This window comes from Neomonachus schauinslandi, chromosome 12, assembly GCF_002201575.2.
Source record: "Neomonachus schauinslandi chromosome 12, ASM220157v2, whole genome shotgun sequence".
Lineage (NCBI taxonomy): Eukaryota > Metazoa > Chordata > Mammalia > Carnivora > Phocidae > Neomonachus > Neomonachus schauinslandi.
The window spans coordinates 14,150,952-14,173,069 of record NC_058414.1 but is presented as its reverse complement, the minus strand read 5'-3'; the positions used below and the strand labels follow the sequence as shown (position 1 = coordinate 14,173,069).

The 22,118-nt window shown below is 39.9% G+C and overlaps 1 protein-coding gene across 1 annotated transcript in view; it reads left to right on the top strand.

The window, feature by feature from the left end:
* The first annotated feature begins 967 nt into the window (after positions 1-967).
* LOC123326401 (POU domain, class 6, transcription factor 2-like) overlaps positions 968-22,118 on the top strand; it is a 177,101-nt gene continuing 155,950 nt past the window's right edge. Inside the window, exon 1 of the mRNA XM_044920213.1 lies at positions 968-1,222. Coding sequence (XP_044776148.1) covers positions 1,057-1,222 — 166 coding nt within the window. The 5' untranslated portion in view covers positions 968-1,056. The remainder of the gene's footprint in view (positions 1,223-22,118) is intronic.

The following is a 22,118-nucleotide window of genomic DNA, read 5'->3' as shown; positions in this document are numbered from 1 at the left end:
TTAGGCATGAACTTGGCAATAAATAGCTCCCAGATAACGCAAAAGGGGCGCTTCTTGCTTTCCTTCTCCTTCTGCAGCCGGTGTTTGTGCCAAAACAATATCATGCATCTGAGTTTGCAAATGGAATAGCAGGCTCTCCTTGGGAAATATTTCTGATCCTAAGACGCCCTCCTAATGAGCTGAAGATAAAGCAGATTCAAATTATTGGGAAGGGGGGGAAGTTTGCCTTTTTTGGAGGTGATTTTTTGCTTTCTTTTTCTCTAATGCTCTGGGCGTATGATGCTCTGGTTATCGGAATTATTGAACACAGTTTGTAAGTATTTTTCCAATTCCTTAAAAAAATTTTTTTTGAACCAATTTTCATCTATTTTGCTGTGTATTGTTTGCTTTAACATGTTCATTGGCTTTGGGGTCAGGCGCAGTCCCAAATCTGAGAGCACGGAAGTCAACTTCTAAGGGTGCTGATGGAATTTACATGAGAAATCTCTTTTATTCTATTGAAAGCCTTTCGAGGACTCTTTTCTCCCTATCTCTTTTCTCTGCTCTGGGGATAGGGTTTAATTGCTTCTCCCCCAGGGAGAGTGCTTCTTAAAATAGCCCGTGGTTCCTCCATAGGGTGCTCCTTCCTTTTTAGTGTGTTGCCGAAGTACAAACCCAGCACTTTCTTTTTTCTTACTGCATTAAAGACCGAACAAGGTGTAAAAACATTCGCACAAAAAAGCACATCCCACAATTAAAGCTGTGTTGGTTAGGTGGCTTTCAAAGAAGTTTTTTCGCCCCCCCCTTCTTCCCTCCGAAGCTTCCTGAATCTCTCACATGCTAGTTGAGCTTTAATAGGGTGGGGAGTAATGGAGAACTCCTCGGATCTGTAATAGCTCTTCACTTGACTGCAGCCAGCAATAACAGCGGGAGCAGATAAGAGAGAGAGGAGAGAGGGAGAGTGTGTGTGTGGAAGAGAGAGAGAGAGGAGAGAGGGAGAGGGAGAGAGGACACGCACACTAAAGCTGCCACTTTTTTTTTCATCCCCTTCACTCTTTTCCCCCATCCCAGGATCCAATGATAGCTGGACAAGTCAGTAAGCCCTTGCTGTCAGCGCGGAGTGAAATGAATGCGGAGTTGAGAGGTGAGGACAAGGCTGCTACTTCAGACAGCGAGCTGAATGAGCCCCTGCTTGAGCCTGTGGAATCAAATGACAGCGAGGACACTCCCAGCAAGCTCTTCGGTAAGTCTGTCTAGGTATTTCATTTCAGCCCTACCATGTTGTCCGGAAGAGCAATCCACAACCCCCCCGCCACCCTTTCCCTGTCGTTCATTCAATTTTCTTGTAAGTGCTAAAGAGGAGCTTCGCATCTTGGAGGGGCCCCACCGGAGCCCATTCCAGCTGGCTAGCAGGATGTCCTCCAAACTTTTCCCAGCAAGGAACTTCCTCGCTGCTCCTTGGGGCTTGTCTGATATTGCCAGAGTCCCCAGGGCTAGAAATTATTAAAAAAAAAAAAAGAAGAAGAAGAAAAAGAAGAAGAAGATGGTAATAATAATCAGGAAATCAGTTCCATTGTGAGAATTGGTTAACATTTATTGAATAAATATCGACTCGGTTTCGGGTTGCTTTGCAGCCTTTTGTTAAGGGGAAGGAGAGTAAAGAGTTATTATCTGTAGTCAAAAGACGGAAGAGGGAACTGAGAAATATCAATACGAGTCTCTCTGTGCCAGGTAAACAAAGGTGGCTACGGGGATTGCTCAGAGAAATAACATTTTTGTAATCACAATTAGAGTGGGTATCTCTCCTTCTAACGGGGGGACGAGGAAAGAAAAGAGGTCCTTTGCGTCCCTCCCCTACCCCTCTTCCCTTGACCAGATGTTTATAGGCTCTTCCTAAATGTGGAGGCAGCCCAGGACCTTTCAGGAATCTTTGTTCCATAAACAAAACAAGAGCGAGCAGAGTGCCACTCCAGCAGAGACATCTGTCATTCAAGCAGATGACACTCTGTAAGCCAACTCAAGCAACTGTGATCTCTAATCAGAAAGGGGAGCGGGTTGTTGAGGCGCGTGACTGACTGATGGATGGTGATAGATGTCTGTGCTGGAGAAGCACTTTATGGGATAGAGTGACATTAGGTTTTCAGAACACTTGCTCCCGAAACACTTGCTTTTAATTATTTTCCAGTGTTTATATACTTATAACACTGAATATATGTATGTACATACTAACCTGTTTATACCTATATATACTAACCTGATATATACACATGATTTTATATGCATATATCAGGCAGAACACTGCTGGGTCGCAGGTTAAAAACACAGCCGTGTGCCTGAACATCAAAGAAAAACCACACCACCGCATAGACTGCTTTGTCAAGAAAGTCATTAATTCAGCTAAAAAAAAATAAGCTTAATTTTTTTTTTAGCCTCCAGGAAGAAAGCAGCTTCGATAGTTTGGCAACTCTAGACCAGCTTCAACAGAGGAAGCTTTCCTCTGATTTGAAATGTTCACTCAGTCAAACACTGAGGGGTGTTGCTGAGAAACTTTCTGTTTCAGATCTTCTATTGGTAAAATACAGCTTTACAGTTAAGAGTATAATAGATCCCAGTTTCAAGAAATTCTGTCATATTATGCTTTTTTCAAAAAGCAGCAATTCTACCTGGCACATAGATTTTTCTTTTCTTTTTTTATACCTAGGCATTAAGGTTTTAGCATTTGCACTCTAAAGGAATATTTTGTTGTAGTTTCAGTTTTTATGTGTGTAGGGGGAGTCATGTCCTAGAACACTCATTTCCTTTCAGGGGGTTAGTGAGAGAAGTCAGATAAAATTATAAATTACAGAAAGGCAAAACCATGCTCCAGTCTCTCTGATGTTGGGGATGCATTAATACAAAGCATTTTGACTTTTAAAAAGTAATCAACTGTGAATTCAACAGAATCGCGGATAATGGATTACTTGCTCCTAAACTTTGCATGCAATTTAAAAAAGTAAATGCATTTTGTAGACTTTCACTTATAACCCCAACTTGGTTTTTTTTCCCTTTCTTCAAGTAAACCAATAGAGGGGTGATTAATTTGGCTTCTCAACATTTGTTTAGATTTCCCACTGTTGAAAATTGTTATAGAATCTATTATGTCACTCTTACTGATTTGCATGTGCAGAGACATAAGCTTTAAAAAAACAAAACCCAAGAGGGTCAGAGAGGTTTGAATTACAAGTTCATTGAAAATATATCTGAAGTGGAATATTTACGGGGTAAACTAAGGAATCAGAGTTTAGTGTAGAAATCGCAGTGGGTGTTAGAAGGTGCTCATCTTCACTTGAAAATTCTCAACTTCTGAATTTGTGAGAGGACACTGGGCAAAATCTCCATCTTACATCTGATATTCCTTATGTATTCGCTGAATTTTATTTGGCCTCTAGAGTGCTTTTTGAACACAGTGTGAATATTTTCCAGTTTCTGATTAGGTGAAGAAGCAACCAGGAGATGAGCAGTTTCGAAAACTTGAGGCAAAAAGGGGAGACAGTAGGAGGCAGAGGGACTAGAATGTCCATCGAAAGAAGCACCCAATGTTCTTTGAGACTTCTTTAGCTATTGGGTCTATTGTGCTCTATCCTGTTAATATCACCGGGACTTAGCCTTAGAAATCCCAGTTTGCATAACTGACTAAAACTTTTTAGAATAATTCCCTCCCGGGATTTTTAGCAACTTTGGCCACACCTAATGGGTGACAGTTTAATGGACCATCATTTTATTTGACATGAATACGCTCAAGTGTTTTTGTTCTTATACTTGGTTTTCATTACACTCTTTGCCTGACAATGAAGAATTACCTTTTTCCAGAATAACTGAGAGCATCCAGGTTTATCTGTCAACCATGATTTCCTAACACACTCTCTCCGACCATCATCCTCATGACATGCGCATTGCATTCTTGAAAACTGTGCTTCCCTAATGAAAGGAGCAGATTAAGACAATTGTGTGCATCTTGATGTGTTTACTTTTGTGGAGAGACATTTAGCAACAACAGGAGGCAAGAAGAGCTCAGTTTGTTTTTGTTTTTATTTTTTTGCTGCACCTGAAATTTCAGTACTGATGGATTTCTTTGGAGATTATTCCCCCTTCTGTATCTTGTTGAAATTAGCAGTCCAGAGCACAGGTCTGTTTCTGTCACAGTGTGGGCACCTTCAGCCCAAAACTGCAGGAGAAAAGCTAATACTGATGCCCTCTATGGATAAACAAAGGAAATTCCAGGAACCGTTGGGTCTTTTATGCCTCTCCTGAAATTGCACCTCTGCTCTTTTTTTTTTTTTTTTAAAGATTTTATTTATTTGAAGAGAGAGACACAGTGAGAGAGGGAACACAAGCAGGGGGAGTGGCAGAGGGAGAAGCAGGCTCCCTGCCAAGCAGGGAGCCTGACGCGGGGCTCGATCCCAGGACGCTGGGATCATGACCTGAGCCGAAGGCAGACGCTTAACAACTGAGCCACCCAGGCGCCTCTGCTCTTAACAGCATCCAAAGGGAAACATACTGTCCAGAATGTTTCAGTGCTCCGTGCAGCTCAGAGTACCAGAAGGAGCAAACCAGGAGCCATATACCAGCCTCAGTAGAAAGTTCAGGAAAGGGCCCTTGTGTTTTATAAAGTAATTACATCTGAGGTAACATTTTGCTTAACTTGAACAGCTAGGGAAACTCAAGTACACTCAGGAAAGATGAATCCACATTTCATTGAGAAACGTGTGGTGAGGTAGTTCTCTGTGATATCATTAAGTGGTGCATTATTTATTCTTGGAAAGCCTGTAGAATGACTGTCTCTTTTCGGTCTGTGACTGTATTTTGCTAAGCTCTGAGCTGTGGGAAACAGTATGGAGGAGAACAGACTTGTGTGTCGGGGGGTATTATCAGAGAATTTGGCTCTGCGTCTCCCTGGGTTTTGGCTACAGGATTAAATGAGCGATGCCACGCGGGGCCAGCCATTTAATATGTGACTAGTGATGTACATATCCGAAACCATTCTCAAAACTGGCCTTTGGCAAACAATCTCAAAAGGAAGAGGTTGCTGTGTTTCTCGGGTGACATTTATTACACCCATGTCAATGTGGTGCTTCATTTTTAGTTATGCTCGTCAAGAATTCAGTGGTCCCCATTCCGTCAAGTTGGATGCTAAAATTCAAATGGTAGAGCATCAACAACTTGGTTGGGAAGATGGCCACAGGAAGGATAAAAGTAATATATATCCCCAGAAAAATATCTGTACTAAAGTTTTCCCATGCAGTCTCGGTTGAAGAAGTGAGAGCGCATAAAACGGGCCCTAAATATTTTCTCCCAGATATATTTGAAATTTGAAAGATGATTTATTAACCGTGTTCCTCCTGGGAGTATTTTTATTGTTTCAAGATAAACCTCATGATTGCTTTTCTTAAAGTCCCAACGACCTCAGGTGGCTGGGCTCCTCTGTGGCTCAGCTGCTCGATTGTACCCCACTGTATGTGAGTTGGGCACACAGCTCCAGAGCCCTGAGCTGGGATGTAAACAAAAAACCATTTATACACATGGGACCCGACGTAAAGAGTGCTGGCTGGTTTTCTGTCATGCTACTGTGTTTTTCTGGGTTAAAAGAAATTGCATATCATGATACTTGTAAGCGTGGGTGTTTTCAATATCATTTATCTGTGAACTTTCGGAAAAGGGTTGAAAGTTGGGTCAGTGATTCTTCCTTGCTGGAAAATGTACCATCTGTAGGGTGTTTTCTTTTTCCTTCCCTTCCTGTTATCTTTCTCACAGAAACATGCATTCTAAGATTTTTTTTTTTTTTTTAAATCGCCATCCAGTTTGACTTGATGAGAATTTATGGCGGTGGAGTCGTTTTCAATGACAAAAGGATAAAGGATTAAACTGTCACCCCTTGAGACAGTGGTCTCTGTAGGTCAGCATGGAGGTCATTGGTAGGGCATTATGGGGCCTGCACCTTGTGGTCAGGCTGCCTGTGAATGAGCGGAGGCCTTCATTATGGCATCACTGTATGACTTTATTGAAACCTCTCTCTCAAGGTTCCAATGCCTCAGATATTTATAATATTCTGATGAAATATGCTGGGGCCAGTAATCAGGACGTTGGGCTTAAGCCCAAGAAGGATTTAGCTGGCAGGTGATGAGGAATATTCCCTAGAGAAATATATTTATTTACAATATGCATCATGCTTCTATATTTTTACGAGTTTTGATGGTCTATTAATGGAAAATGTAGACTATTTTTCACTGAAGAAAGAGTGTTTTGCTGGGGAACTATCAAAGGAGTATATTTCTAACTAAATAATTTGGATAACAGATTCTATGCCAAAGTAGTTATTTAAAAGAAACCCAATAGAAACCTATATTTGTGTAAGTCAATGAGATGCATGATAAGGTATTTGTCAAACATCAGTTATGGTTTAATCGGCAAACAAATGCTTGTGGTGTTCTTCTCTGACTCCTGAGGGAGAAATGCACATTTAGATACATTTCTGAACATTTAGGACAACCTAATGCACCTAGGTATTTCTTTAAAAAAAATCCAGTGTGTGTGTATCTAGACAGATTCAGTTTTAGTGTTTCTCCCCTGCCACCCCCAGAAGACCATTGTGATACTGCCTAGATTAAGTAAATCCACTTTAAATAGCGTTAATGTGTAAGCTTTGAAATACAGATAAATCCATAGGCAATACACGGATGTTCAAACTTTTCACCATATTCGTTGGTTGAGTTACGCTCATTTCTAAGTGACACTTTAATGGAGGACAGTGCACAGTACGTGACATGAGATGCAGTGGGGACTCTCTTAGTGGCTCCCTTTTCTGTTTCTGCCGAGCCTGGGGCGCTCAGGTCAGACATCTGTTTAAAGAAGAAAGTTCAGTATTCCAGTGTCTGAAGATGCTGTCCATGCTAACACATGAGCAAACCAAAATGCTGGTATGGTTTCACATTTTTCTTCTACCTTGATGGCTACGATTCTTGTATTTTGTTGTCAATGTTGTTAAATGGTCCTATATAGGATTGGCCATAAGATAAAGTATTAGGAATTACATTAATCTGCACCATCACCCTTTTTTTTTAATTTAATTTAATTTTTTTTATTCTTATGTTAATCCCCATACATTACATCATTAGTTTTAGATGAAGTGTTCCATGATTCATTGTTTGTGGACACCATCACCCTTTTAAATGCTCTCCTTTTTGTCTTTTTCGCGTCTTGGATGTTTCTGACTTAAAGGTTACAGGGCAATAGACTGGGTTTTGTAGTTCAACCAGCCCAGTTTGTGTCATAATTAATAAATAGAGGTGCATTCCCAATTCAAGCTCCCAAGGCTCGGCCCTTAAGTAGATTGCCTTCTTTCTCAATTACCCGATTTAATTATAGAGTTAGCATTCTTCTTGTAAGAATTGACCAAATAAAAATTTCCCCCACTTGAGAAATGAGGCTTAAGTGACTATTTCAAGTGGACCTTGCTTGCTATTAGACAGTAAACAAATGATTTGTGAGAGGACTGGTGCTTCCCTTTGATTGGCGATCTTGCTGGCTTATGTTTGGGGATTAATAATACATCAGACATCCACACATTAAAAAGAAAGTCGACGTGAAGGAGGAAGGGTGAAGGGTGCCGCTCTGCTATTGGGCTCCTGATTATTCTCAGGCCTTCCCTGAGTGCCGAGACGGGCCGAGGAGCAGGCACGTTTGCCCAAATATGCACCTGTCTCCACTTAACATGTTTCTTGATTTTCTTATGCTAAAGAAAAAGATAGCAAAGTGTTTATACCAGACTGGCACCCTGTTAGGGGGGCAATCTGTGTAAAGTTTCCTGCTGTCAGGTTAATAAATTTTTAAAAAATATCCAAAGGCAGAGGTAGCTAGAGAGAGTTCCTAGTAACAGTTGCCATTCTCCAGCGGATGGGTTTCTCTTTAATATCCAGCGTGGCTCTGGATTTTCTTGTTTGTTGTCTTCCGAGGGACTATACTTCGCTGGTGTTTTTGTTCAGCTTTCCTTTTATTAATGACATTTCGGTCTTACTTTTAAAATGTTTATCCTTTAAAATTTCAAACGTCATTTTTTTTTTTTTTTTTTTTTTTTAGAGGGAAGCAAGTGAGCGTAATTTGTTGCAATCTAGTATTTACAGTGGGGCATGTCCTTTCATGCTATGAGCCTGGACGAGGTTCTGAGTCTGTTAACATTGGACTTCTCTTTGGGAAGACCTTGGTAATAGTTTAAATTTCGTTATATATATAATATTATATATAAACTATTATATATATAATAGTTTAAAATTCGTTCAGAAGGTGTATTTGGGCTTTGGCATTATGGGGGCTTCTGAGGATGCCTGTTTATTACGCATGTGGACCTGACTCAGCCTTTTCCATGTGAACTCCCACCTTCTGATTCTCAAAGTCAGATTTTATAAAAATATGAAACAAGTGCAGACTAGTTGGGTAACATCTCTTCCTCTGCGTTTTGACACTACTTTGAGCTATCAAAAATGGACTCGGACATTTCAATGCGAACACAGAGGTCAGCGAGAATAACACTGACTCTCTTTGGGTTGAAGAAAGTCTTTCATTCTCAGAGAAATGGAAAAAAAAAAGTTAAGTATTCAAAGATCATTTTTAAAAACCACCTAATAAAGATGCATAGCTCTTGACATCTCTTTGTAACAGTTAGCTGCTACTTTTTGAACATCCTGGTATGTTATAGGAATGTCTTTATTTTATTTGAGATTTAAAATAAAATCCAGGCCCAAATTTCTCTTACAGTCTTTCCTTCGAAAGTGCTACATGTGGCAAGAATATACTGGTTTTTATTTTCATTAAAAAATTGGCCACCTGGAACAACATAACAGTCTAAGTCACTTTTATTAGAGGACTGCACTGCCCTTAAAACTAATTGAAAATATAGGGGGAAATGATCACATTACAATGAGAGAAACTAAATGATAGCATTACACAGAAACTAAATGCTTAAGACGTCTGTTATCCTGAAGACCATTTGAAAGTGGGATTCTATAATGAAGCCTGCATTCATTAAGATGGTTAAAAAATGTTCTTGGTAAAGAACTAAAGCAAAACCTGTTCATTTAGCCTGAGGACGAGGTAGACTATTAAGACATTTTTAGGACACTCAGAATGTACCAACGGTAGCCACCATGAAAAGATTTAACTATCTTGCAAATGTGTTCGTCCTGCTCTATGCTATTTGGCATGGGCAGTTTTCTCAGTGTTACTTCTTTTTTTGAACTAATCAATGTTTTGCACTTTCCAAATCTCTTGTGTTACTTTGATTTCTTCCTATTAATGAGGAGAAATGGTGACAAAAGTTTGTGAAAGCCAAGACACTCTTATTTAAAGACTAATATTAGCCTAGTGTTTTAAAATAACAATTGCACATTTTCCGTTTTCTTATCACTTCCATACTTTGTTTCCCTGTGTTTTCTGTCTTTAGCACCGTGAATGCACAGTGAATAAATGCAGTGCTATCCATGTAAAATGTGTGTGTGTCAAACACGTGTTGTGTCTATGGTGTGTTCTCCATATTTTCTCCTGTGTTCATATGATACTTCGGATTTGTCTTACTCACTTTGTCGTTTGTATGTCTTTTCTTTATCATAAAATTAATAAAGCCTAATTTATAATAATCTTTTTTTTTTTTAGTTCATGCTATTTGTATGTCACTTAAATGTCCTTCTGTACCTATGAATACTTAAAGACATAGTTTCCAGGTAAAATTATCAAAATGAATAGTTTACCAATAAAGGACAACTAATCATATTATATAGTATTGCTTCAGGCATAGTTGGGCTATTATCCAAGTTCCAGTGTCTTGTTTGAAGCTGCTCTTTACTGAGCAGAGGAGACAACAGGATTTCTCAGAATTTGTGCAGTTAATGCATAAAGAGATTTGGGGCTTTCTGTACCGTTTGATTTATAGGGAATATATACATTTAAAGCATACAAAGCTTGCTCAGATGTGGGAAGATGCTTGGAATCTAAATATTAGGAACCTAAATATTTGTCTACTTGTGGGCATACATTTCAAACATTTATCTTTTTCTCTTTTAAGTAAAAAGCATTTGTTCTCTAGCTTGAAAGCACAATTTTTGCCTGGAAGGATTTCATGGACCTAAATATACATTTACCTGTACACACATCAAGATAGAACGGGTGTTTGATGCACAATAAAGAAATCACATTTTAAACATTTGCTATTAAAATAGCATAGTGTACTTAATCTCCTTTGCAGTTCTTGATGGCCACATATGTGGTCATTTGTCTTTGAATAGCAATATGGCAAGATTTACTTTTATGAATGAATGGTTTGGGGTGACTTTTTGCATGAGAGAATCACCACCGTCAAAGTAGAAAGGCTGAGGGATTAATTTGATTTAAAAATGCAAACATTTGAAGCTGTTTATAAAGCATGAAAAATTATTACTGCGGAGTGAATTTTTGCCAACATCAACCAAGGGTAGAAGAGAATAAAAAATCAAATGGAAGAACACATTTTCCCGTATTTAGAAATGTGTAGTGGTATTGGGGGGGGGTGAAATGCCCTTTTCCAAACCTGCATTTTCTCTTTGACAGATCTGCTTTCATGTAGCAAAATATTGCGAAATAGAAATGTGTCAAAAAGGAAGCCCACTGTTTTCAAAAGAAGAAGCGGGAAAGAAACGTGAAGAAAGCGAACATTCTATCCATTAATCCCACTGTAATCTCTGCATGAATAGTCAGAAAAGGGATCATCTGGATTATGTGGGAAAACTTTCCTAAACTTTTAGAAAGAATCCTACATCACTATTTTAGATGTTGACTGGCTCATCTCTTTCTGATGCCTAAGATTAAGGCAGGTTTTACTCTCAAGAGTCACTAAGAAATTAGTCAGATTCTCAGGGGTGCTGGTCTATTTCTTTGCTGTAGTTTAGGATCTTTCCTTCTGCCATTGGATTCCATGTTTATCGTAATTTGTGAACAATCAGAATCTGCAGGCAATCAGAAAAGTGTCAAAAATTAGGCACCATGCTTTAAAGGGGATTAATGTCTATAGCTGCTTGCTTAAAACGATCAAACACGCACACACACGCGAAAAAACCGAACAAACCCAGAACTGGTCGGATTGGACATCACTGATGGCATGGGGATGGTTGTAAGAGCTTAGGATGGTGGCCGCCTGTCTTGTCATCTGCAGTGTATCAATATGTTTTTATAATGATACAATAACCTGAACCCTGTAACAGTTTATGGTCCTTCTGAGAATTCTTATGGATTCTTAAAGTGAGGGAGGTCTGAGAAAAGATCTTGAAAGCTTTCACAAAATCTGGCTGGGTGACAGAAAAGTAGCATGCCTGTGATTTAGCCTCTATGGAATCCTATTGACTGGAAACATCATTAAACTTTTAAGTTAAAACAAACCCCACAAAACAAATAGTAGACGCGAAGGGTGCGGGGCGCCCAGAAGGACAGCAGAGATTAGGAAGCACTAAAGGCTCTGAGGGGAGAGGACAAATTCATTCAGCGTGGTGTTGAACTTGAGATCCTTCCGAGGAATGGGCTTCTGTTTATGCACTGTTGCGAATATTGCCCTGGCGATCCGCGTTAGGTAGGGCCTTTCCTTCATGCACTCTTTCAGGCTTGGAGGTTGCGTTTGCATTTTCCCTGGGCTATTTTGAGCCCATGATAAATAAAGAGCTGGAAGTTTGAATCCCGCACCAGTGAGGAAACAAGCCCAGAACCAGCAGGAAATAACCACGATGCCTGCCGCATCGGTATATGCACGGAGACCTCCGTCCTCTTAACGTTTGTAACACTGCTAATTTCTCCGGACTTTTAAAAAAATCCGCTTCCACATGAGCTCTCAAAACCCATAAAAGTGTGGCATGTAAAGTAAATTGTTTGTCACTTGCTGATGACCTGCCATATTTATTGTCAGGAGAAATGGACATTAGTTGGAGAAGCAGTTGTTAAAGGCCAAACAATTTTTAAAGATGGCAAAGATGCGCCGCGGCTTTTCCTTTTTCTAACAATGAGCCGCCCCTTCAGACATCAAAAGACAAGATAATAAGACACTTCAAGCACAATTCAAGATTATATTCAACATCTAAAGGCTCATCTCTTGTCAGTTTGCATTTACTCTCCCAAGGATGTGATGCTTCTATCATCTTTCTGTCAAGGGGAGTCTCGCAGAAGAGACCAGGGCTCTTATTTCACACACTTAGGGTTTTTTATCAAATAGCCCACACTCGTTCTGATTCTACCAAAATGGGGGGATAATTTGAAGAAGGTCAGGCACAGGCACAAAAATCTCATATTGATTTGTGTGATTAGAAGGCATTAAAATTGCACGTTTATGTTAGTTGCTGAGATGTTGTGTCAGTTTATTTGGTAATACACTTTTGCAGCCTGGGAAGACAAAAAAAAATAAAGATGACTTAAAATTTAAAAACAGACAGCTGAAAGCCGAAATTGGTTCCTTTAATGTGGCCGTATTTGACCATTTAACAAGTGAACATAAAAATAAGGGAATGGCTTAGTTTAACAATATTTGAAATTAGCTTATCTAACGAAATGCTTCGTTCAGCGCCAAAGCCAAACAGCACAGTTGTGCCTATCAGAGGAAAGAAATATATAGGTGAGATTATTTTTTAAATACTTGAAACATTGATTTCATATATTTAATATATAGGTAAAAGGGGATGACATTTTCAATATAAATGTAATTATGAGGCTGTTTTATACTGGTCATCAAATTTTTAACATTTGGCGCTCTTTGAAATTACAACATCATTATATGTGTCATTTTATGCCATTCTTAGTATATGTGCCCTTTTCCAGAGAGGATACTAAAGAATGAATAAAGGAGTTTTAAAATTATTATTATTATTATTCTCTGTCAAAATTTATCACATTTCCTCCTTTGCTCTCTGACAGTCACGAAGCTGTACCAGATAACATTCTTTTTTTTTTTTTTTTTTGGTGGAAAGAGCACATCTATAGAAGTTAGAAGAACCCGCTTTTCCTCTCAAAATAAAACAGTTGATGAAAATAAGACCATGATATCCTGGGATCATTTCTATATTGAATCTTTGAAATTACTTTTCCTAGGAATTTTCATCAATCCTCTGTGTCTGCATTTCTTATATTTCTCTTTTATGCTGCGAAGTGTTTTGAAACTGACTTTCATACTTTTGTGCTACGTTTCATGTATCAAGACAAAGGAGATGTGCATATGCACAGTGTAGGGACAGCATGGTGTCATAGAAACCCATAATTGGTTCTGTTTCTTATATCAGCCTTTTCCATGCTGTGCAGTTTGTGTATTCCACATTCAACAGTTAATTCATCCACTCAACAAGTTGAGTGCCTATTCTTTAGTAGGAGCGGTGATGCGCTCTGTGGGCTCAGCAGAGAATACACTGGAAAGAATCAACCGCCCAGTCCTGCTCACCCGCTACACTGGTTGCTGAGGATGCAAGCATGAAGCAGACAGGGTCGCTCCACCCTCAAATAGCCCACAACCAATATGGTATTTTGACATTCTGCATTTCCTGTGACTCTTCAGGAAATCTTCACCTTCAAAACCATGCATGTCAGAAGTAGTTCATTGGTCAAAAGCCTAAACAGTTGAGAAAAACGATTATCCCCAAAGAAGTGAGGAAGAAGAAAGGCTTCTTAAGTGACTCAGGACACACTGCATTCATGATGTTTTCATTACAGGGTTTGATGCTTATGCTCTAAAACACAATTGGAATTCTTCGGCCATTGTTTCTCAGTCTCGTCTGAAGGGAGAATGAACTGGATTTATCTTTTCCTCCCCGTCTCTCCTGCCTCCTTTCTCCTCCCAAAATTCTTGTTTGTTTATCGTGTAACATGATGTAGGGGGTCCAGGCTCTGGAGTCAGGCTGTTTTTGTTGGCTGGGTGGGTGAGGTACAGAACGTGTGTAGGCCTCGACTTCCCCATCCCTGCATGGAACCATTGATGGTACTTACCTCATGGGGCAGCTTGACATTGAAATGAGGTGACGCGGGCTGAGCCCAGCATTCAACGATACCAGCCGTCCCACACTTTGTTAAGAGCTGAAACTTCACTTGCTGTTGTTAGAAGGAATTTGATTCAATCCTAGCAGCAGATATCAGAAAAACCAACAAGGAAATTTCTGAGGCCTTCAGAATGAGCCACACTCCTCCCTGAGGAAGCGTCAGCCCCCAGGGCTCTCTTGCTCAAAGTAAAGTTCTGGGGATCTTTTTCTCCTGATGACAACACCCCTTCCTTCTTCAGGACATTGGGCACTGCTTTCCTCCAGAGTCCGTTTAGAAAAGGATTCAGGCTTGTAAATAGATGACAAGCAGAGGAGGCGATAATTCACTATTTTCATCTTGAGGAGTATGTGGCAGAGTGATGGGCAAGGATGGAAGTGGGCAGTTATATATCTTACTCTTCTCTAAATTTAAAATATTGGAGTGTGTGTGATTCTTTCAAATCATAGAAATTTTAAAAATAATTTTTGCACTGAGAAGTGATATGAAACCAGATGTCCGTGGGCGACAGCAAATGCTTCTCTAACATGTGGTTATTTTGCTACCCTGATGGCCGCCTGCCTCTCGGTGCTTTCCCTCCAAGGCGTGTTCCTTGTCTCTCCAAGGGCGTTTGCCAGCTCTCAGGCCAAGCCCTTATTTCTTTCCTCCTGGATCACACTGTTGCCAAAATTGGGAGCATAACATTTGCCTCCAATTCAATGCTCAGAGATCTTGCTGAGGATGTTCACCACAGCAAGGTGAACTCCACAACATTTCAGAGAGAGAAACATTCCACTGAACTCCCAGGAAGATGGGGGGAGAATGGCTAGGCAGAAGGATTGTAACCATGGTTCGAATTACTGCTCTTGACCTACGCAGAGGGGTATGATTTCTCGTACCCCCATTTCCTCTTTATAGCATGAGAAGTCAGATCACATCTGACAAGGTGTTGAAGATTTTGTACAGGAAGGCAATTGAGGTGCCTGCACGTGGGGAGGGGGTGTTTCAGAAATGTGAGGTTCTTTCCCCCACCTCTTAGACCAATAGGTGTTCTCTTTCTCAGGTCTGAGAAATGACCCCATAGGGAGCGTGGATCAGACATTAATGGTCAGACGAGGTAGGTGTTTTGAACACTAAGGTCGGCTTTCCTAATCTAACTTTCTCCATAAAAGCCAGGACTGGAGCTAGGTATACAGAGAATCATCTCTGCTCCAGAAGTAAAGAGGATTGAATTAGCTTGTGGGTCTTCTGTGTCCCAGTGGGGAGCTCTCTTCTGCCTCCACAGTAATGCTCTCCTCTAAAAGCGTTACTTATGTGTTAAGTATTGGAATTGAGCTGCAAGTAGAAATCCATGGTGTCTTCATTCCTTTGGGGATTTTTATAGCCAATGTTTAATTAGGACTTTCTTATCTTCCAGAATGAACCCTTTATACATTTTTTTAAATGAATAAACCAAAAATAAAATGACAGCCTCAAAAAAGTCTTTCAAAAAGCCACATTTCTAAGAACTGAACATGCTGTGAAATTTATGTAGGTTAAATTGACATTTGAGGCCATATTTAGGGGGAAATGTGTTATGACATTCATTAAGGATATTTAGAGATTTTGGTTGATGTTGCTAAAACCTACTTCCTTTTATAGACACCACCAAAGAAGTCAGGATCACTAGGGGAGCATCTTTCCATTGTGGTTACCATGACAACCCCACACATTTTTAATTAATATTTATCCATGCCCCCTGTGCATTTGTCAGAAATTATTGGCACTTCTGAGGTGCCTGGGTGGCTCAGTCGGTTGATCGTCTGCCTTAGGCTCAGGTCAAGATCCCAGGGTCCTAGGATCGAGCCCTGCTTTGGGCTCCCTGTTCAGTGGGGAGCCTGCTTCTCCCCTCCCCCTTGTATTCTCTCTCGCTATCTCTCTCTCTCTCAAATAAATAAACTCTCTAAAAAATATTAAGTGGAAGAGACAAACTTTCCTTGAAGCCAGTGATAGTGACCATCTCCTTCATATAATGTGTCTCTTTGACAGTTTTGACTTTCTTCGTTGAGTGTATGTACAGGATGTTTTGTCTCTTACTGGTCCCCAGCTTTTATTGCCCTCTGTGATCTTGTCGTTGGGTAGCCACACAGATCGGTTTCCACTTGGCTGTGCCACTGGGTAGTATCAGCCTGGAAAGGATGATGTTGGGAAATCTAACACAAAGTTGGGGTCTATGAAGGGTTTATATTGTAGAGAGAGAAGAAAACTCACCTCTTCAGACTGTGCTGTAGGTTGGGTACAGATTTTTTTTAATATCTTTTTTTTTTAGAAGATTTTATTTATTTATTTGACAGAGAGAGACATAGTGAGAGAGGGAACACAAGCAGGAGGAGAGGGAGAAGCAGGCTTCCCGCGGAGCAGGGAGCCCGATGCGGGGCTCCACCCCAGGACCCTGGGATCATGACCTGAGCTGAAGGCAGACGCCTAACAACTGAGCCATCTAGGTGCCCCTGGGTACAGATTTTATTTACTGAGCCTCTCCTCCAGCTCTGATGTGCCTTTCCCATACCCGTGCCTTCTAGCCACCACCTAGAAGATACTTTCTTCGAACACTGCATTCAACAGCTGAATTGTCCAATTTTTCATATTTTTATAAAAGTTAAGTTGCTGGGCACCTGGGTGGCTCAGTGGGTTAGGCATCTGCCTTTGGCTCAGGTCATGATCCCAGGGTCCTGGGATGGAGCCCCCCCTCCCCCGCCCCCAACAGGCTCCCTGCTCAGGGGGGAGCCTGCTTCTCCCTCTCCCTCTGTTGCTCCCCCTGCTTGTGCTCTCTCTTTCTCTCTCTGACAAATAAATAAATAAAATCTTAAAAAAAAAAAAAGGAGTTAAGTTGCTTTTTTAATCAGTCCTAAAAGTCAGCACTTAGGAGAATTGCTTCTTCCAGGTTAAGATTTTATTTTTACTGATTTCTCTACTTTTATGTCTCATGGTGGCTCAAAAATCTTCCTTCCTCAAAATCTTCAAGACTATAACAGTCTTAGATACCCCTAGGAATTTGTAGCTGACCTTCTTCATTTAAATATTAAAGTGGGCTTGTATTAGAGCCTTTTAAAGGTCATTTGCCTCATGAAAATGGCAATACTTTTACACTACCTTTTGGAAGGACCCTTTGGTTCTTGGTCTTCTGATTCCTCAGAGAGGCATTTTTCCTATTAGGTATCAGTCTGTTAGAGAAAAATCTATAGAATCTATATAGCCATACACCATTGGCTACTATCACTTCATTTCAATTAGGTGAAAGGGGCCAGGTGCAAATAACCTTTTAATATCTTGATGTGTTCTCCAAGCTGCTTATAATGAACTTATTGAGAGGTTAATTTATTTAGATCCACTCACGAAATGCATCACAGTCTGCTGCCCCTTCCCCTTTCTGTGGTCAAAATATTTGGGCCAAGCTTCTTGATTTCATACATTCTGATGAATCTTGCCTTCCCTTGCTTTCCAGCTATTCCCTCATTTTTTTAAACCTCTTTTGCAGCCATTTCCAGTGTTTGCCTAGTATTATAATGACTTGTGCATTTGTCTGTCTCCCTTGCTGAGTAGCAAGCCCCTAGAGGACAGATAATAGATCTTGCATATATTAAGTCCCAGATAAATGTTTTTTGAATTGAACTGCTTCTGAATTGGATGTTTCTGGACATCATCCACTCTTGGTAAATACTTACTGAATATTAAGGGGAAATAGACTCTACCCACAGGAGTCTACTCTTCAACTAAAGGAAGATTGTGTGTGTGTGTGCAAAAATGAATTACAAAACAAAGGTAAAGAAGTGTTTTTTCACATATTCAACAAATATTTATTGAGCACCTTTGCACTAAGCATTGTACTGGGGCCTGAGAATGTAATAATGAATTCGACTTTGTCCCTGTTTTCATGGAGTTTACAGATGGTAACGGTAAGAAGTGCTTTCCAAGAGAAGTACTGGATGATAGAGAAATGAATAACCGAGGGACAGGACTTAGTTTGAAGGATCAGATGTTGTGGTGGACATTGAGTGAACAATGTGTGGATATGACTTTGGCAAAGAACTCCTTTCCAATTAAAGATAGTAATGGTGGAACTCTCAAACAAGATGTTCCATCTTCTCCTGGACAAAGAGATTGAATGTGCCCCAAAATAGATAATTAGTTTGCTCCCTCCTGGGAAGATAACTCTTGAACTGAGTGATCCAAGGACTGAAAAATAGCTGTCGTGTGTCCACATGGTGGTGATCCTAGAAACTGCCCATAGTTTTTACCACCTTGATTTCCTGGAAGAGTCTTGAGTAATATCTTTTCAGAGATCTAGATGTTTAGCTTTTTCGTTTGATTCCATGGGTTACCCCATACCCTTACAACAAAGTCTTCTCCCCTCCCCTTTCTCGCTTTTTTCTTAAGTAGGCCAGACTAGGGTCATGTTACTTGCAACTGAATAACCCTTGTATTGGTATGTTTGTGATCTCCAGAGCTACATTTAGACAAGATATTTTTCTAAAATTGATTATCTCTAAGTTAGAACAGAGAAGCCATTCCATGAGCAAAGGAACGGAGTGAGAAAGTTGTGTTCAGCTATAACTTTCTTTGATAGGAGGTAAGGAATGAGAAGAATTCTAATTCATCCTGGTAGAAAGAGGGGGAGGGCCAGGTGAAGTGTTAATTACAAATACTGAAATCGGCCTTCTGAATTAGCTAAGCTGGAAAGTTTAAGAGAAGAAAGGATATAGGCGGAAAATTTAAAGGTTCCTCCCATCCCTCCTGCCTAGCCTCAGACCCATCCAGAGCACCTACCACCAGCACTAAGTGCCTTCTACTAAGTGCTTCTTAATGTACAAATACTGCCATTACAATTATATGGTTGATCACCTTATCTATGGCTGCATTATTACCCAACCCAGAACTGAGTGGCTTAAACAATGACATTTATTTTGCTCAAAGATCTTCCATTTGGGGATCGGTTGATAGAGTCCATGTATTTCTCTTACACTCGATTTCAATGGAGGCTGTTCAAAGACTGGGGGTTGCAATCGTCTGAAGGCTTGTTTTTTCACGTGTCTGGTGGTTGATGCCGACTGTTGGCTAGGACCTTTTCTGGGGTTGTTGACTGGAATACCTACGTATTCTCCATGTGACCTGGGCTTCCTCTCAATATGGTGGCTGGGTTCTAAGGGCAAGGGGAGAGAAGAGAGAAGAGAATCTGGCTTTTATAAACTAGACCTCTCTACCTTGTCCTTGGAAGTCAACAGCATCGCTTCCACCACTTTCTGTTCAGTAGAATCATGAGTCTTTAAGCCTCCCTCATATTCAAGAAGACGGGAAGTAACCTTTCCTTTTTTGATGAGGAGACTGGCAACAAATTCGTGGAAAGTTACAAAACCACCACAAAGGCACTATTATTTCTACGCATCTACTCCTTTTTTCTCTGATAAAGTAAGTAAATGCCTTTTTTTGGCGGGGGGTAGTGTCCTCTTATTAGTGAATAGGTATTCCTAAGGAAATCAGAAGACCTTGTTTGAGGCAAGGTTAAGCGGAGGATAGCTTCTACACCATTTAATGAGCATACGTCAATATCTTCTAGATATTTGTGTGTCTAGTTCTCCTGAAAGTTACCTTCTTTATCACTTTCATTTTTCTTAGAGATGAAGAGGTTTAGTTTAGGTTTTGGAAACTGGTTTTTTATAAACACAAGAAAAATAAAGGAAGTCTCATCTTAGGGTGTCAGGGGCAGATGGAGGATAGAATCTGAAAGCCCACTATGTCCACGCTTATGACAGACCATTGGTTATAGCAAATGAAAACAGATTTCCCAAACCTAACATATTAAGTTCAATACATTTCTCTTTGGTAATAACAGACAGAAATTTCAGTTATAATAAACCATTTCTGAGCCTTTATGTCTACCACTAGACATTCTAAAGAAGGATGAGCTGGTAAAAGAAAGTGGGTACGTTTGAAGGCATTTCATGTAATTATTGTTGTTTGTAAGAAAATCATCTGCACCACAGTTTTCTAAAAATCTTTTTAAATTAAATGAATTCTACATTTTTTTTCTGGCTATATCTAAAATATTCTCTCTTTAAACATCTTGAATTCTTAATTGAGTCCACATTTTCTAATGTATGAGATTTCTATAAAGAAGGATCATCAGAAGCAAGAATGTATATTCTTGGTGTTTTACACAGACAGATAAGTGAAATGTAGGGTTCTTTCTGGTTCTGTTGAGAAAAGTGGGGGAGCAAAAGATCCCACGAAAACTCAGAGTTATCTGTGGTTATTTTAAGTATGGACTCAGCAAATTAGAATTTGCTGCTATGGGTTGTTCAAGTAGTGGCCAGACTAAGCAGTTTTTATTAACTGAAAAAGTCATGAACTGAATTCTGAGGGTTTTTTCACAATGATAAAAATTCTAGCTCAGAATCTTACTTTCCAGTCTTTGAACAATACCCTCCAGCCCTCCTTTTCCCCAGGAGACACATGAGAAGATGGGATAGAACTTCCTTCAGTTCCAGCCTTCACACACAGTGCGGTCAGCAAATGAGCCCACATGGGAAGAGGAGCCCCTGGGAAAAATGTCCAGTTTGTTGCTTGTAACCATTCTCTGTAGGTCAGGGCATATGCCACAAATATACAATACGAAATGCCAGTCTACAGAACCCTTCACAAAAGGATTTCCTTTAAACCCAATGAGAAGAACTTCATAATAAAGTAGATTTCCAAGGGTGTCTACAAGCTAAACTTTTTTTTTTTTAAGATTTTATTTATTTATTTGACAGTGAGAGAGAGAGAGAGAGAGCACAAGCCAGGGAGAGAGGCAGGAGGAGAGGGAGAAGCAGACTCCCTGCTGAGCAGGGAGCCCGACGTGGGGCTCTATCCCAGGACCCCGGGATCATGACCTGAGCCGAAGTCAGATGCTTAATCAACTGAGCCACCCAGCCTCCCCCAAGCTAAACTTCTATTACTTCTAGACTTTTGTTAATGATGATAATGATGATGATTGCATAGATTAGCATTTTCAAAGTATTTTTACTCGAAGAAACTCCATGAGGTAGATGTTTGGCTGTTGGATTTGGATGTTAAATTTCAGGTAACAGAATTTATAGACTTGTGAGCATTATTTTTCTCCACTACTTAAAGCCTTACAGTGGCTTCCTATTGCTCTCAGAATAAATTTCAAACTCCATAAAGTGGTTCCTGTGGTCCAGATGATGTGCCCCTTGCTTACCTATAGGTAATCTATAACTCTACTATAATAAAATGTTTTTGTAGCTTATCTTTTCCTTATTTAGCTTGTTTGTATGGAAACTATATATGGTAAACATTTTTCTAAACAAACATTTTTATAGCAACAGCTTAAATGACTATGAAGTATTTTATCATATGGATGTGTCTATTTATCCATTGGCTTTGTAGCAAGATCGTTTTCTTCAATTTAAATTTCTTATTAAAGAATAACTAATATAGGGGCACCTGAGTGGCTCAATTGATTATGGGTCTGCCTTTGGCTCAGGTTGTGATCTCAGGGTCCTGGGATCGAGCGCATCAGGCTCCCTGCTCAGCAGGGAGTCTGCTTGTCCCTCTCCCTCTGCCTCTCCCTCCGCTCGTGCTCTCTCTCTCTCTCAAATAAATAAAATCTTAAAGATAAGAATAGCTGAGATACAATATTGTATTAGTTTCAGGTGTACAATATAGTGATTCAGTATTTATATACATTACAAAATGGTCACCACATTAAGTCTAGTTACCATCTGTCACAGTACAAAGTTGTTACAATATTATTAACTATATTCCCTATACTGTACATTATATCCTTGTGTCTTATTTATTTTATAACTGGAAGATTGTGCTTCTTAGTCTTCTTCACCTGTTTCACCTAAATCCTGTACCCTTTTCCCTCTGGTAACAACTAGTTTGTTTTCTGTATCTATGAGTCTCTGTTTGTTTTGTTTGTTCAGTTGTTTTGTTTTTTAGATTCCATATGTAAGTGAAATCACACTGTATTTGTCCTTGTCTGATTTGTTTCACTTAGCATAATACCCTCTATGTCCGTCCATGTTGTTGCAAATGGCAAGATTTTATTCTTTGCCATG